At 35.5% G+C, this 16955-nt stretch overlaps 1 protein-coding gene and 1 long non-coding RNA gene across 9 annotated transcripts in view; one reads left to right on the forward strand and one right to left on the reverse strand.

Annotated features, from left to right (window-relative positions):
• The window catches only part of LOC145246149 (uncharacterized), a 634197-nt gene that overhangs the window by 414772 nt on the left and 202470 nt on the right, over positions 1-16955 (forward strand). For all 8 annotated transcript variants that reach the window (XM_080107997.1, XM_080107998.1, XM_080108001.1 and 5 more), the window contains one exon: positions 15708-15756. In XM_080107997.1, coding sequence (XP_079964123.1) covers positions 15708-15756 — 49 coding nt within the window. The remainder of the gene's footprint in view (positions 1-15707; positions 15757-16955) is intronic.
• Positions 1-16955, reverse strand: part of LOC145246155 (uncharacterized) — a 115714-nt gene that overhangs the window by 53737 nt on the left and 45022 nt on the right. The gene's annotated exons all lie outside the window — the stretch shown is intronic.

The raw sequence follows: 16955 nt of genomic DNA on the forward strand, positions 1-16955 counted from the left end.
TAGTCTATAATATAAATCTCACTTGTCTATTTAAATGTTTGTATGTCTGCCTAAAATTTTCAACAGAGGCAACGGATTTTCACGAGATCGGTATTGTTTTGAAGGTCGACCCTTCGGACGACAAATATCGAAAAATTGGCCAAAAAACATTAATCCCTTCACCCTCAACTGGGCACTTTTCTACGGGGGGGGGGGGTCGCTGTTTTTTGCCGGTATTTTCGAAAGTCATCTCCTCTTTTCGATTGTTTAGCCTTAACGTTTATTCTTTAGCCCTACGTCACTTCCAGTTTGGTGATGGGCGCAACAGCAAACACGTCACATTTTTTTTATTTTTCACTTTCTTATCTTCCTTCGTGGTACGGGTTCGAGCATGCCTGCCTACTACAATTTTTTTTTTTTTTGCTTAACACACACCTCCAAACACCCGGGCAATGCCGGGGACTAGTTATTATTATAAAATAATAATAAAATCATGTCCTAGAATCGAACTCGTCATTTTGACCTTAACAGACTAGCATGGAATTAATGTTGCCATGGAGAGGCACGTTTTTTTTTAACTTTGTGATAAAAGAGGTCAAATCGTGTAAAGTTTAAAGAGAAAAAGAAACAAAATAGATTCGATAAAAATAAAGGAAAATAAATAAATTATGATAAATTCATCCTATTAAAATTAATGAAAGATAAAACAGTAGGGTTAGTTATAGTTATTTTCAATTTGTAAGTGTTTAATTAATTAAATAAAAAACAGATAATTGTTCCTTAGTAAATAATTATGGTGATCGTAGTTCATTGACTACTACACTAACGTAGGAAACTGTGTCAGTCTTTTATATTTCCTTGCTTATGGTTTATCTTCACATTCGGAATATTCTATTGCAATGGAGGTATGAGTTAATAAAAATAACAATGGATCAGATTGTTTAAGCATTAGTATCATATGGATTAGACCTATGCTGCCAGTTTTTAGTCAGGCTGAGAAATTGTCTTCAGATAGATGGGTTGCCGAATAGCCCCCTTTCAGTCAGGTGACTGGACAGTGTAGGACCACGTGATCTGTGTCCTGCCCGGGGGGGGGGGCTTCTTGTACTTTGGCCAGACTGGGGAGTCTATTAATCTCCACCTGTGTTTGTTTACTGCAGTTTACATTTTTCGAGGAGTTATAAGCTTGGAAAGATGGGGTGGAATTATTCACTATTTTTCATGAAATTTCTGACACACCTACAGTCGTTGTCTTATTCTGATCCGATTTCCAGCGATCCGCTGCTTCCTACTATTCGTAGTAAAACTTAGGAGGTAATATGCCTTGTTTGGGGGGGGGGGTGAATATGGGTAAAAAAAAACCCACTAAAAAAAACTAATCAGTCATTTTTTTTTTCTTCTTTCTATAATATCGGACCAGTTGTCGAAGAGAGGGGGTATCAGAGGGGGAGAAAGAGGGCAGTAGGAGAAAGATGTAGAGAGAAAGGAGGAGGCGTAAAGAGAATGAGAAGTTTTTAAACCAAAAGTTCAACAAACATTTTTTAAACTCTCGCTCTCTCTCATATATATATATATATATTATTTATTTCTTTATTTTTTTTTTGTTATTTCTAACCCCTTCCCCATCTCTGGGAATGCCAGGTGACCCTGCTAGTCAAGTATTAAAAAAAAAGTTTGTCTAGTTTGGAAACATTACACGAAATCATCATTTGACATTTCTCATTCATTTGGATTTTTACCGAATTTGGCACAAAAACATCTCAGAGCAATAAAGCACAAAGAAACTTGAAATGCGGCTGGTGTGAGTCATTGATTTGCAGAGTTTCGGAATAGCGGCCACCTCAATTTTTTTTTATTTGTTTTTGACTTGAAGGGGGGGAGGTTAGGGGTGCGGGCTACTTTACTAAATTTTCTGATAAATATAAGCATTTTTGAACATATTTTAAAATAATAAAATTGTTTAATTTTAGGTGAGGAGAAGCTATTGAAAAAAGTTGGTTATAATTAGGGCTATAACAAGAGAATATTCTTTTTATTATTTTGACTCTCGAGTATATATCAGTTAACATCTTATATGTTTTTAGATGTGAGTCATGATGTGGTTCTCAATTGATTAACCGTGTCGGGTATATACTCGAGAGTCAAAACAATAAGAATATTCTCTTGTCATAGCCCTAGCTATTATATGTTCAACAAGTCTAATCTATTATATAATATGCACATGTGTGTATGCTCGGCTAAAAGTAAAAAAAAAAAAATACTAACCAAAGACCTATAAAGTTTATATTTTTATTGCCTTGGATGAATATCTAAAATTTAGGAAAAAAATGAATAATTTTTTTTTTTTTTGGGGGGGGGGTAGAAATGCCACAGAATCTGGCAGAAATGCCACAGAATGCCACAAATTTAATCGCATCTTCGCCGTAAGTTTTATTTGTGCATGCATACATTTCTTTGCACTTTTTTCTTATAAAAAATATTAACTTCAAACGTTTACAAGTGATTGTTACAGTTAATTCAGTTAGTATATTTGATCTATCATCTTACTAAGTGCTCAATATCCTGGAAAGAGCATGTATGTTTAAAGGCCACGTTGCCATGAAAACCAACATCAGTATGTTATACTATTTTATACAAGAAAGTCTACCCGTGGTTGTCTAGGATTGAAATTTCTATCAATCGATGCCTCATTCAGTCTCAAGAGACAATGGCTACCCTGTAATAGTAGTTGCACGTGTAACTGTGAGGCAAGAGTTGCGCAATATCTAACCACAGCTCTTCTGAATCGTAACTGCTTTAGTCTAGTGGCAAGGAAAGGTCCAAGACAACTGGAAACAATGCCAAGATAAGCGGCAAGCACATACAGTACCTGGAATTCTCAAAATGGTAACCCATTTAGTACTGACCAGGCTTAGCATTGCTTAACTTCAATGATCTAAAGGGAACCGGTGTGTCAATATGATTATGGCATATATAGTAATCAAAAAGTGCTGAATATTCTAAGTAGAGTAGGTGTGTTCAAAAAAGATACTTTTCATTTTTCTTAGGTACCTTTCTTTTTAGTATTTCTTTCTTTATTTTTTTTTAATTCAATACTGATTTTACTGATACCGGTTTGTCTCTGATGAGCTGTAAGATGGCCTAAGGACAATATTTTCATCAAGGTGGTAAAATACACATAAGATAGTACTTAAAGAAAATATAGGCATTCGCTTAGATTATAAACTTGAAAAATGAGCATATACAGAATAATTAAAACATAAAGAAAAAATTATGATTATGGACTTTGATCATTATGATGCAATAAACCAGTATATATGCTCTGAAGCCGGAAACAGAAGTTCATTGAGCTTGTTATTTGTAACAGTTTGGACTATATTATATGGAATACTTCATATAAACTCAAGATATATACATATATCTTGAGTTTATATGAAGTATTCCATATAATATAGTCCACTGGGGAAAAAAAAAATGTTCATCTTTGCCGATGAAGATCACAAAAATACTGATGATGCTGTCACTTGATGCTGTCACTTGCACATGAATTTTTTTTTTTTTTTTGTGGCAAAAATTGTGCAATCTCGAACTACACCCTCTCCTGGGTCGGCATTGTTTAATTCCAGTGGCAAGTAGAAATTCAGGAGGACTGGAAATAATGCAGAGATAAGTGGAGTGCGCATACAGCGCCTGCTATTCCCAAATGAATACCCATCTGGTACTGGCCTTGCTCATCGTTGCTTAACTTCAGTAATCTGATGAGAACCCATGTGTCAACGTGAATGTGCACTCTCACTTAGGAAGGTATGAATATATACTCTCTCCACCTATGTGGGTTGGTATGTCGTAAAACAAAAAAGCCAATCAACTCTCTACCTATGAGTAAAATAATAGTGTATTCTACTATCATGCCTTGATTGTTCGATGTCATATGTGTTCTCCTTCACGCATTTATTGTTCATTGAGGTGCTGTTTTAAAAAACACTTGATCATCTCATTAATCCCAACACACTCGCCGACAGTCACAATTACATTCCCAAGGCTTTTTTTTTTTTTTTTTTTTTTTTTTTTTTTTGATTCGGTATTTCGACAATAGAATATCCTGCCAGTTGATCGAAATCATAATAACTCTTGCTTGGCCTCAAATTAATTAAATCAAACAAACCCTTCCACAATTTCTCCTTGCCAAACTGAACGACAATCTCACATCAATAATCTGGAGAAAAAATATCCAATGTCTTCACACAACAGACATAATTCTTTTTCAAGTGCCACCATTACTAGCTTATCTTTTTGTCTGTAAATTGGGAGAGATGTGTATTTTGTTTTATGACATCAGGTAGCCCACAAAAATCAATGGACCGTGAAGTTTTTCTTTTAGTATTTTTACACTGCAGATATCAGTCTTATTTGCGTCAGTAAGATGAAGTTATAGGAATCCTCTTCAATAGATGAGTGTAGCAGTTATATAATTACTAGAGCTATGACAACAGCAGTACGGCACAATCATGTTGACACACTGGTTCTTGCCAGATCACCAAAGTTAAGCAACGTTGAGCATGGTTAGTACCAGGTGGGTGACCATTTTGAAAGGCTAGGCGCTGTATGTACCTTCTCGGAAGGTTGGGCATGGGGCCAGCACCCTCACCCTGTAAAAAGAACTCCTCGTTACAAAAACATCTACAAAGTTGTAGATGGCCTGTGCCCCTCCAGGGGCTCAAGGGCTATGGATGGATGAATGACAACAGCATATTCTTATCATTGTTTTGACTCTCTAGTATATATCCAACATAGTTAGGCACAGTTAATGAACCGAGAACCACATCACTCTATATAAAAGCATATAAGATATCAACGGATACACACTCGAGAGTCAAAACAATGAAAAGAATATGCTGTTGTCCTGGCCCTAGTAATTATAACCTATATTATTTTGCGCTGGCTTATTTTCACTTGTGGAGTATATTGTCTGGTAAAAGCACTTTTGTGTGGGATGTACTTCCACCAAACATTTTCATTGCTATTTTTTCCAACTCTCAAAAATGAGTCAGCGTTTAAGTGGCATGGTGTTGACATACTCCCTGTCTCACTCCTAGCCATGACTTAGGCTAAAAAATAAAAGACCCAGACTCGACCATACTGACTCAACGTCCTTATATTCTTGTCTAAATTACTCTTTCCCAGCCATGTCTGTTGTGTTGATGAAACTGTTTGAATTAATTTGCAGAATTCATATTATTTGCATTATTCAGACTACTGTTCTCATTTTCAGTGCCATTTCTAATGTTCCGGTCTACTTCATAGAGGTAGCATTTTTATCATTATTAAAAAAGTGCTCATCTGAGCTCCAATCTATGGTCCTCCATTTGCCAAACTTTCACAAAAAAAAACACTCGTCTAGCTGACACCGCTATCAATAATTTCCCCCACTCTTTTGCTGTGCCTAAACCTAAACGTAGATTCCTTGAACAAAACTTTCTTAGAACTGCATGCCTGTGAAACTCTTTTCCGTTTGCCTGCTATCCAGCTGACGACAATTTGGTTGTCTTCAAGTCCAATGTAAACAAATTCTTGATGAGCTGTCTTAAGTAATTCAATTTGCTAAATTTCCACTACTAGCGATTACTATGATATTGTCACATTGACTACTGTACATCCACTAACCCTTATCGAGTGGCCTCCAGGCCTTGATAAGTGGTGACTTCTATGTAAAAAAAAAAAAAGCATGCTCTATTTCGTTAGCCATGTAAACAAAGGGTTCTGTTTGAAATTCTGTGTAGATTCCTGAGTTTGACAGATTGTCCAATTCGACAAGATACACCTGAAGAAGGTCTAAAGTTACATTGACTGCAACGTTGTGAAAAATTACACTCAAGATGAGAACAGTAGTCCAAAAAATCCAAATAATATGAATAACTAATCCTCATTTCAAAAATTCAGAAGCATAAATTGTAGAAGTTTGTCCTAAAAACTAAACTATGGTAACTTTTTTTTCGTCATACCCAGCAGGTCCAGAAGTATGGATTTCTATGCAACAACCCTTTCTTTCATATCATACGACTTCTCTCTTTCTCTCCAAATCCCCCTCCCCAAAATGCAAGTTAGTTGCAGAATATAGTTTTACCTAGTCATGGTTGACAGCACGAGGACAAACTACCCCCATAGATCAAATAAATTATTCTGTTCAGAATTATGTATAAATTCCCAAGTTTGACAAAAGATTTCTGAATTTAAATAGCAGGTAAATATCTGGCATCCGGTAGGATGTCACATCCTTAGTAAAGCATAAAGATGAAGAATTCAAAATGTCAATGTGTTAAGACGTATTTCCTTTCTCGCCCTTGACTATGACCAGAATACCGCTGCCACATCTAGGGAGGTTGCATAGAGAACTCGAACCACAAGCAATCTTGATGAGATGAGAGATCCAATGTCAACTGATTCAACAGATTTTTTGTATTCTTGTCTAAAGGATTCATTTCTGATCATGTCTATTGTTTTTAATGAAACTATGAATAAAATTGATTTAAATTGTAAAAGTTTATCCTTACAACTAAACTTTTGCCTTTTTTTTTTAAATCTGACAAATATTAATCGAATATTCTTTTATTTAACTGACTAGTACTAAACTAAAAGTAAACCCTTAAAGCTTGTGATGTTCATCTTAGTCGACCAGATATCAAACAATGTTGCCAAGGTCGCTGGAAAGATGGTGGGATCGTTCTACCGCTCCAGAAGATATCTCACTACTGATGCAATTCTCTATCTATATAAAAGCCAAGTACGTCCAAGGATGGAATACTGTTGCCATATCTGGGCAGGAGCTGCTAAAAACAGCCTATCCTGCCTTGACAGAGTACAAAATAGACTTCGTGGCTTAGTGGGGGATGCCCTTTTCTCTTCCCTGCAACCTCTCTCCCACAGAAGAGACGTTGCGAGCCTATTCTTGTTTTATCGTTATTTCCATGGCAGATGCTCGTCTGAACTCCAATCTCTTGTCCCCCCTCGCCAATCTTTCACTAAAAACACCCGTCTAGCTGAATCCACTGTGAAAAATTTCCCCCACTCTATATCTGTGCCTAAATCAAAACGTGGATTCCATGAACAAAGCTTCTTTCTTAGAACTGCACGCCTGTGGAACTCTGTTCCGTCTGCCTGCTTCCCTCCGGACTAGAACTTGGATGTCTTCAAGTCCAATGTTAACAAATTCCTAATGAACCGTCCCCTTAAGTAAACACTTCATCAAAGCTCCACACTAAGGTAATGTACTTGCAATAACCCTTATCCCTGAGTGGCTTCCGGGCCTTGATAATGTGGTGATCAATGTGTAAAAAAAAAAAAAAAAAAAAAAAAGAGACATTCAAGCGCCCTAATTTTTCCAAGTTATCTCCCTTAGATCCCAGATTTTTTTCCTACATATCCAGTAAGGCCAGAAGGATGGATACCTGCAACAATCCTTTCCTTCATACCACCCGACATCTTTCATTCTCTCTCTCTCTCTCTCTCTCTCTCTCTCTTCAAATCTAAAAAAATGCAAGTTGACTGCAGAATTTAGTTCTACTTGGTCGTGGCTGACAACACGAGGGCGAGTTACCCCCAATAGATCAAATAAAGTTCTATTGGAAAAATGTACAAAATCCTTTCCTTCATACCACACGACATCTTTCACTCTCTTTATCTCTCTCTCTCTCTCTCTCTCTCTCTCTCTCTCTCTCTCTCTCTCTCTCTCTCTCTCTCTCTCTCTCTCTCTTCAAATCTAAAAAAAAAAAAAAAATGCAAGTTGGCTGCAAAATTTAATTCTGCTTGGTCATGGCTGACCCCCATAGATCAAATAAAGAGTTCTATTCGAAATTACATACAAAATCCTGAGTTTGACAAAAGATTTCTCGGTTGTAATTTCAGAAATAGTAGTTAAATGGATAGCATCCGGTGGGATGTAACATTCCCAGCAAAACAAAGATAAAAAAATTAAAAACATAAAATTGATTAAAATTGTAAAAGTTTGTCCTTATAACTAAACTATGGTAACCCGTGTTTTTGTCATACCCAGCAAGTCCAGAAAGTTGGATATCTATACACGCAACCCTTTATTATTTCTCATTTTCTCACCAAACAATTTCCTACAAGAGGAAATGTTAAGGACGCATTGAATGTTTTTAATAAATCGTGCTGATCGGAGATAGTGTAAAGATGAAAAGATCAAAGAATCGTGAATCATAAGTACCTGCCGTTCCATAGCGTGATGGTTAACAAGATGGCTTGGTTAGTTTTGCTTTCTATTTGTGCCACGCCTTTCAATCTTGCACGAGTTCACCTTGCTCTAACCCTAGATTATTTCTGCAGACTTAATTAGTTGCCTCAGTTGGTTGGCGGCTGGTATTTTAAACTTTCAACCAAAGCTACTGTGAACACGTGATCGAACTGTGATGTTTTGCAAATCATATATTGCTACACAAGTTATTTGAATGGTTAATATCTTTAAAAGATTTATCCATTGGAATCCGGTAGGATGTCCCATCCCCTCAGCAAAACGAAAATATAAGAAAATCGAAGGAAAAAAATTTAATTTTATAAACGTTAAATTAACATGCTTTTCATTCCTCTTCTCTCGTGGCCGAGATGGCTAGGTCCCAGGGTTTTTTTTTTTTTTTTTTCAGAAAAATCCAATGATTTTTTGATCTTCCGAAACACAAAAATAAATAAATATTATACTAATTTTGATATATTTTTTTTTTTTAATAATCGAGCATTTTGCTGGGGTTGTATTTATGTAAATATTTAACAATGGGGGATGGATTCGATGTAGTTTGTTTTTTTGGGGGGGGGAAGAATTTTATCTGTTACATCGTTAGGTATTTTGTGTTTGAGAACTTTCTGATTTTTCTGATGAGTCCACTAAGAAAATATCCAGTACTAACATGGCGCCCGACATTGCCCGGTTGTAAAATATGCTTAAATATGATATTTTGATTAATGCAGATTTCGTATTTATATTATATTAGTGGGGGGTACCCGGCGTGGCCTGGGTCTTTGTAGGTGTGTGTGTGTTTTTTTTTTGGGGGGGGGGGTGATCAAAACAATCCTGTTTAAAAAAAAAAAAAAAAAACGTTGTCCGAGTGTTTGGAGGTGTAAAAGAAGAAAAAAAAATGTTTTAGTAGGAAAGTAGGCTTGAACCCCGAACCTTTGACGTGGAGATGGAAACGAAATGAAAAAAAAAAAACCCTGGGACCTAGCCATCTCGGCCACGAGAGAAGAGGAATGAAAAGCATCTTAATTTAACGTTTATAAAATGAAATTAACAGGTGCGAGAAACTTAAGTCGCATGATATTTGACCTTGAAACATGACGCGGCTGCAAGCCAGTTTTCGCTTGTTTTATACTGAAAAGTTTAAGATACACAGGACGATCTAAAAATCTGGAAAAAAATAGCGCATGAAAGTCGGGCAAATTAAATAGACAGGCGACCTCTGTTCGTAAATCTTAGATATTATCATTTAGACGTGATATAAAAAGTTTTAAGAAGGAATGAGCTGACCGAAAAGTCCAGCGAAAAAAAGCTTTTTACAAACATACACAAAAAGCGAACATACATACATACACACATTTTCTCTTTTATATATATATATATATATATATAGAAGACTGAGCCCAATATATAGTAATGATTTAAAAAGTTAAAAAAAAAAAAAAAAAAAAAATGACTCGTGTGGCACTACCGAGAATCGAAACGATTAGTTTACAATTTATAAGGGGAGAATTTTAGGTATTTTTCTCTTTGAGAACTTTCTGATTTTTCTGATAAGTCCACTGAGAAAATATTCAGTATTGACCCACAAATATTAAGCCCCCACCTCACCCCCTCGCGCATGAATGAAATAGATCTGCAAAATATACTAAAGTTTTCGTTTAAAAAAGAAAAAAGGACAGATTGGTAAAATTAATAAAATATTGAACTTATGAATCTCGCAAAATTGTTTGTGTGTGTGTGTGTGTATATATATATATATATATATATATATATATATATATATATATATATTCAGAATGTGAGAGATTGTATATAATAAATTCCACAGCCAAACAACGTCGCAATTTATTATATACACTCTCTCACATTCTGAAAATCCTATCATAAGTTGCTCGCTTGGTTAGCATTGCTGGATGGCATCGTCCTTTCGAGTTAAAACTCCTACTTGTGAGACATCGGCTTGGGGTTATTAGCTGGTTGGATGTCTGCGTCCCTTGTTGAGACGAAGTAGGTTCATTTCACAGTCGGATTTCGGCACGGTTTGCTTGATCTGTGTTAGTTAATAGAAATTCTTGTGTGCAGGGCGTTTGCTCAGTTGGTAGAGTGCTTGCCTCGCATGCAAGAGGCTCAGGTTTCGAATCCTGAGTTTGGATGTGTCTAACTGATGAGCCCAAATGAGAGCGAAACTCAAGTCTTGGACTTCTGGTTCGTTGACTGTCATGACTCTTGTGGTTTGCAACGTTGTTTGGCTGTGGAATTTATATATATATAAGCATGAATGAAAACTGCAAATTAAAATTTAGATGTAAAATTTATTTTTCAACGGAATACCTCAAAGATATCTTTATTCCGCGGAGTTTCAAAGAATGCAAAATTCTTCTCTTAAGAGTAAAGAAATATGTTAGGAAATTTATCCACATAGGAAAGTTAAAAAGATTGGTTTTCGCATTGTATGAAAGTACATTATATGACGGTGGTTATAAAATGCAAAAAAATATTTGTAAAAAAGAATAAAAAAATTTTCTAATGCGCTGATGAAGCCCAAGTTTGAGCAAATTATAATTTGATGAAAACTTATGTCCTTACATGCCAATACGGGAATAAAAAACTTTTCAAAAATGAGTAAATACTTGTGTATCTATCCTTATTAGCGTGGTATCTTTAAAGAAAAATATTTATTGCTCTATTATTGCATTATTGAGCTATCTAAATGAGAACGTGGTTATTTATTCATGCGTAATTACTGCTCCAAGTAGTTAAATTGCATGTAAACATATTAACTATATATATATATATATATATATATATATATATATATATATATATATCACCATCCAAGAAATAAATCGGCCATTCAACTTTAAAACTTCAGTTTTTCATTGTCATTGTTGTATTATGAATGCCGCAACGGATTTCTTAGGGTGTGCAGATATGGGCTAATGGATACTTTTGTGGACTATGGCATCTGTCGATTGTGCTCATTTATGCACTAATAGTATTGGAAAGGTATAAACCTGCAACTTGTGTTCAATTAATCGTATACATTGTTTATGATAGATGTTATATTCCGAAAGATGTTGATTTAGCATAAAGCATATAATTCAATCCCTCATTACTTTAAGATACTTCAGTCTAGCAGTTTTGAAGGATCAGTGTAAAATATTATATTGATAATTTTTCGGTAAATTGAGAAAAGTGTAATATCTGTTCTGATACGCTTTTTTTTTTTTTCTGTCGTGGCTCAATGGAGAAATATTTCTAGACTGACGAAATTTTTATTTTTGTCCAAATCTACCCCCCCCCCGCTTTTTTTTTTTTTTTTTTTTTTTTTTTTTGATGAGCTAAATTTTCCCCATATTAAAAACTGATCTTGTACCTAACTCTGCCCTAATGGGTCGCTAAGTTAATAGCGATTAACTAGAGGCGAGTTTTTTTTATTTATTATTATTTTTTTTTTTTTAGGGAACCATATGTTTAGATCTGCTAAGATACGGAGTCAACCAAAGTGTTCTAAGATGGGTAATCATCTGATTATGTCTAAAAACAAAACGGTTTGAAATTCCTGCAGCTCGCAGACTTCAAAAAGAAACACTAAACTTATTACTCATCCATCTTGTTGAAGTGGGCGCAAGTACTTGGCTTCTTCAAATGACGTTGCAAGTGTCAGGAGTAGGAACTTGTGTAAAGTACAATTTTACATGACACAAGAGTCGGTCAAATAGTGAAAGAATTCAACTGGTGTCTCTTCTACGTGACGAAGTTAAAAATGAGTTGAAAGCACTTCTCGACTTGGTAGAGTTAGTAAAAAAAATACATGGTGAGTAATGAAGAAAGTCTATGACTGGAATGCACGTGCTAAACTTTACCGATTGTTATCAAGTCTCACGCCGTATATTTTTACACTGGTCCTTTAAAATTGTTAGGCGGAAATATTTTATTGTACCTATTTACAATGTCTCCCCCACGGGACAGAGTTAGACACCAGGGTCGTTTTTTAACGCGGAGAAAAGGTACAAAAAATAAAAATTGTCTCAGTCGTGAAGGATTTCTCCTCCACTGAAAGAGAACGAGAAATGGAAGTGCCGCATCTACACTTTGATCTTGTTTATATATTTTATTGCTTTTAAAATTTTGTAAATACAATTAAGTAAAAAAAACAAAAGATTTTCAAACAATAAAATTAGGCACAAGGCCCTACAAGAAATTGGGGAGGGGAAGGGTTCAGGGTCTTTGTGACTAAAGTGATTAAAAAGTAATAAATGTAGACTTTGGAGTCTTACTCTTGACTGGCAACATTTACCAAAATACCTCATTCACTCTATGGATCTTAAACTAACTAATAAATCCCCAGCGTTTAAGAATCAAAACCATATTTACAATTTATAAACAGTTGTCTGTGTGTTTGTGTATGCATTTTTTTTTTTTTTTTTTTTTTTTTTTTTAACACTTTGATCTTGGCCAAAAGGCCAAGAAATAACAAACGATTTGATAATGTATCATGATAGATCAACATCTTTTGGGTCATTCAATGCAGGAATATAACATCTATAATATAAATCTCACCTGTCTGTTTAAATGTATGTATGTGTGTATGTTTGTATGTCTGCTTAAAACTTTTGACGGACCCGTTGGAATGTGACGAAACCAGTATCGTTTTAAACCTCTAACTTTTGGACGACACATATCGAAAACATTAATTCGTTCACCCTCAACGAGGCAGTTGTCAAAAAGGAAGGGTCGCTTTTTCTGCAGTTATTTTCGAAAGTCATCCACTCTTTTCGATTGACTAGCCTTAATTTAAACCTTCGGCACTTCCGGTCTGGCGATGGATGCAATGGCAAACATGTTTTTTTTTTTTTTCCTCTTTCACGGTACGGGTTCGAGATTTTTTTTTTTTTTTTTTTTTTTTTGCTCAACACACACCTCCAAACACCCGGGCAATGCTGGGGAGCTAGGCTAGTCTATCATAAACAATGTATACAATTGATTAAACACAAATTGCTGGTTCATACCATTCCCAACAATGTTAGTTCATAAATGAGTACACAAATTGCAGTTTCATACTTTTCTGGAGAGGGATAGACCCCCGTCAGGCTATTCTTACCCAAGACATGCTGCATGAAATAATGGCCCCGAAGGGTTAGGGGACACGCCCACATCCACCTTTCGTAACAATATTGTTGCATAAATGAGCATAATCAACAGATATCATAGTGTAAATTTATCCAACACGTTGTATGCTCAGTCACAAAGAAGACAAAGAATAGAACTTCAACTTGTTGGCCCCCTGACAAAAGGAGGGGGGGGGACCTGTAAATTCATCCTTGTCTGTTCGTCTGTCAACACTTTTCTCAATAACTACACCTTGAATTTTTTTAAAAATTTTTTCGCAAACATTAAACATGAGTGAAAAGGTAACAACGGATTTTGCGAAAAAATCCGGTTACCTCCCCCTTCCCTTTCCTTCATTCCCTCTTCACCTGGTGCTGAACTCAAATTTAAATATGTTAAGGCGTTGGGGACTTTTGGGGATAAATGGAAGGGGGGGGGCAAATGATGGACTTAGTTATTTGTTTTTTTGCATGGTGTAAAATTCAAATTTACATATGTCAAGGCCTAAAACTGCACCAGGATTTGAAGTCCCTTGGGGACTTTTGGGGCTAAATGGATGGGGGTGGGGGCAAATGCTGAACTTAGTCATTTTTTTTTATGCCTCGTTGACTGTGCACTCACGGGTGACCATGCATGTTTCACTTGTTTTTGTTATGCAACATTTATTTCCTCATTCTCTCATTATCACTGTGATGTCTCTTACATGATCGTCTTCTCAAACGTGATCATCCTCTTTCTCCTTTTTATGGTCTTTTTTCTTTACCGGTGACGTTATTGCGCATGCATTTGCATATAGCCGCGTCCGCATTATATTAGAATAGTCCACAAGAGTACCCATTTGTCTAATTCTGCACACCCTAAGAAATTCATTGGGGTATACATTAGGCTATAACAACAGCATATTCTTATCATTGTTTTGACTCTCGAATATATATCGCACGCAGTTAATCAACCGAGAACCACTCTATATAAAAGCATATAAGATGTCAATGGATACACACTCGAGAGTAAAAACAATGAAAAGAATACGCTGTTGTCCTAGCCCTATACATTATACAACAATGACAATGATGAAAGACTGCGTTTTTAAAGTTGTTAATTTCAATATACAACACTTATTGCAAACGATTTGTTGTATTAATTCAACACCGTTTGCCGTTTTATCTGTATTTGATTGTTCATATGTGACCGTGTGTCCATGCGCTCACTGCACAGACCGTGATCGTCCACTTGTTTTCGTCTGAACTCTGTGCTTGATTTCACCAATAAGTGTCAATCATGTGGCCTCTGTTGCTGCTGTAACAAACGAAACCACAACAGTTTAAAATGAGAACAACTCTCGTTTTACTTATTCAAGTAGTAGTGATCACAAAGAGGGAGGCAATATATGTTGTACTTATTCATGTAGTAGTGATCGCATGAGAAAGATAACTCGTACTTTATTTAAGTAGTAGTGATCGTAAAGGAGGATAACTCCTGCTTTACTTATTCAAATAGTAGTGATCGCAAAGCTGAAAAACTTGTGCTTTATTCAAGTAGTAGTAGTAGTGATTGCAAAGGGAGACAATTCCTGCTTTACTTGATTAAGTTGTAGTGATCGCGAAGGGAGACAACTTCAGCTGTCCTTATTCAAGTAGTAGTGATTACAAAGAGAAAACTTATACTTTATTCAAGTCGTAGTGATTGCAAAGGGAGACAACTTGTGTTTTATTAATATTATGTGTTCACGTATAATGAACAAAATCACATGGGCAACAGTCAACACACATTTAAATCAGAACATTAACAAGTAATTACTTTTCGTGTTTCGTGCATGCGAAACGCTATAAAAATTTGTAGAAATAATATGAACATCGACACATTATGTCAGTTTTTTTTTTTTTGTGTGTGTGTGTGTGTGTGTGTGTGTGTGTGTGTGTGTGTGTGTGTGTGTGTGTGTGTTTTGGCGGGTGGGGAGGGTATAGTATGTTGGACCGTAGTGGAGGTCTTCGCTCTCTCAGTGCTTGTATTATATAATCTATCTGTGATCATGAACTTCCTATCTTTAGATTCTCACTGCTGACACCTCCAGCTTTCTTATCAACGATGTGTGTTCGCTCTTCAATGACTTAACAGATCAACATGACATTTAGTGTTATCGACACGTGTTACCAGCCAGACTAAACTTACTTTTTTTTCACCAGTAAATTATCTGCTCGACACGGAAAAGAATATACCGAGTTGTTCGTTATGCGCACACGTTGTTTTGGGTTTGTTCGTAGATGTGATCAAGTCCCTGCTTGTCTTTCATATATTTGCACATAATCGTCTTAATTGCCTTTGCCCATGTTCTCAATGGCCCTAACCCTTTCTAAACTTGTCTCTACAGGCAACCTACCAATAACAAATGAAGAAAGAAACGCTCGAGCCATCCATGAGTAAGTTGGATCTGTTTTTATTTTTTTCATTTTCCTTGATTTTTTTTTTTTTTTGCTCTCGGGGCAAATCGAGAGCAGCTGTCTACAAAACAACTTGTATGAATTCTATAGAAAAAAAGGGAATTTAATTAAGATATTTAAAGTGAATTGAACTTTGATATATTTATGTTTTGATATTATCGCTATACCATGGCGTTTCTTATTTAATATGGTTAATATCCATTTCATATATTAGCTATATATATATATTAGGCACCGCCAAAATTGGGGGGGCAGGTCAGTACTTTTTGACGGACCGTCTTTTTAAAAATCTACCAAAAATCAGGTAATTATCCGATCAATACGAAATTTTCAGCGATTATTAGGAGAAGAATGAACTTTATAACAGTGTACTTATTTTTCATAAACGATATTTATATATATATATTTTTTGCTTACAAAACCCCCCCTTGTTTTGAAGTGGGAACAAATATGCTTAAAATAATCATCTGAAACTGAACAAAGCATATTGTGTTGTTGTAAGGGACAGAATTATAGATTAAAAAAAAAAAAAAAAAAATTGTTTGCATACCTTATTTTGACGTCTAAATACCAGAACTTCGATTGTGTTTAATTATCCCGCTTTTGAGTTTTGAAGTGTGAAATTCGGTGAATATGTTAAGTAAAATAATTAATTTAAGTTAAGCAAAACAAAAAAAATTTTTTTTTAATATTTATACGAAAAAAGCCATTTTAAAATTTTTGATAAATAAATTAACAATTTTTTTTTAGCGAGCCGAATAATGCATGACCATTATTAAACAGGGCATGCTTTGAATAATCGATACAAAAAAAAAATTCGATAAATGTTGTGCACTTTGTGTTAAAAATAGCATCATTTTTTTCGATCCCCTTTGAAAACGTTTGCCGCCTTTCGACTACGGTGGACCAAACGCGCTGAAATAAATTTTTTTTATTCTGCTTTAAATTGCCCCCCCCCCCATTTTGGGGAGTCTGGCCCCCACACATATACACATTAAAAACCAAACTCATACAAATGGTCACCCATCTGGTACTAGCCAGCCTCAGCTTAATAATACACTGAAATTTTCGTCACTGAAAAATAAGTTTTTTTGGCCTGTTTGGTCTTCCATAGTTTTCTTCTTATAAACAGCAAACGTAAACAGAGTCGATCTCGACTCTACATGGACGCGAAATAT

Source organism: Euprymna scolopes, chromosome 23, assembly GCF_053919585.1.
Source record: "Euprymna scolopes isolate OS-2025 chromosome 23, ASM5391958v1, whole genome shotgun sequence".
In the NCBI taxonomy this organism is placed as follows: Eukaryota; Metazoa; Mollusca; class Cephalopoda; order Sepiida; family Sepiolidae; genus Euprymna; species Euprymna scolopes.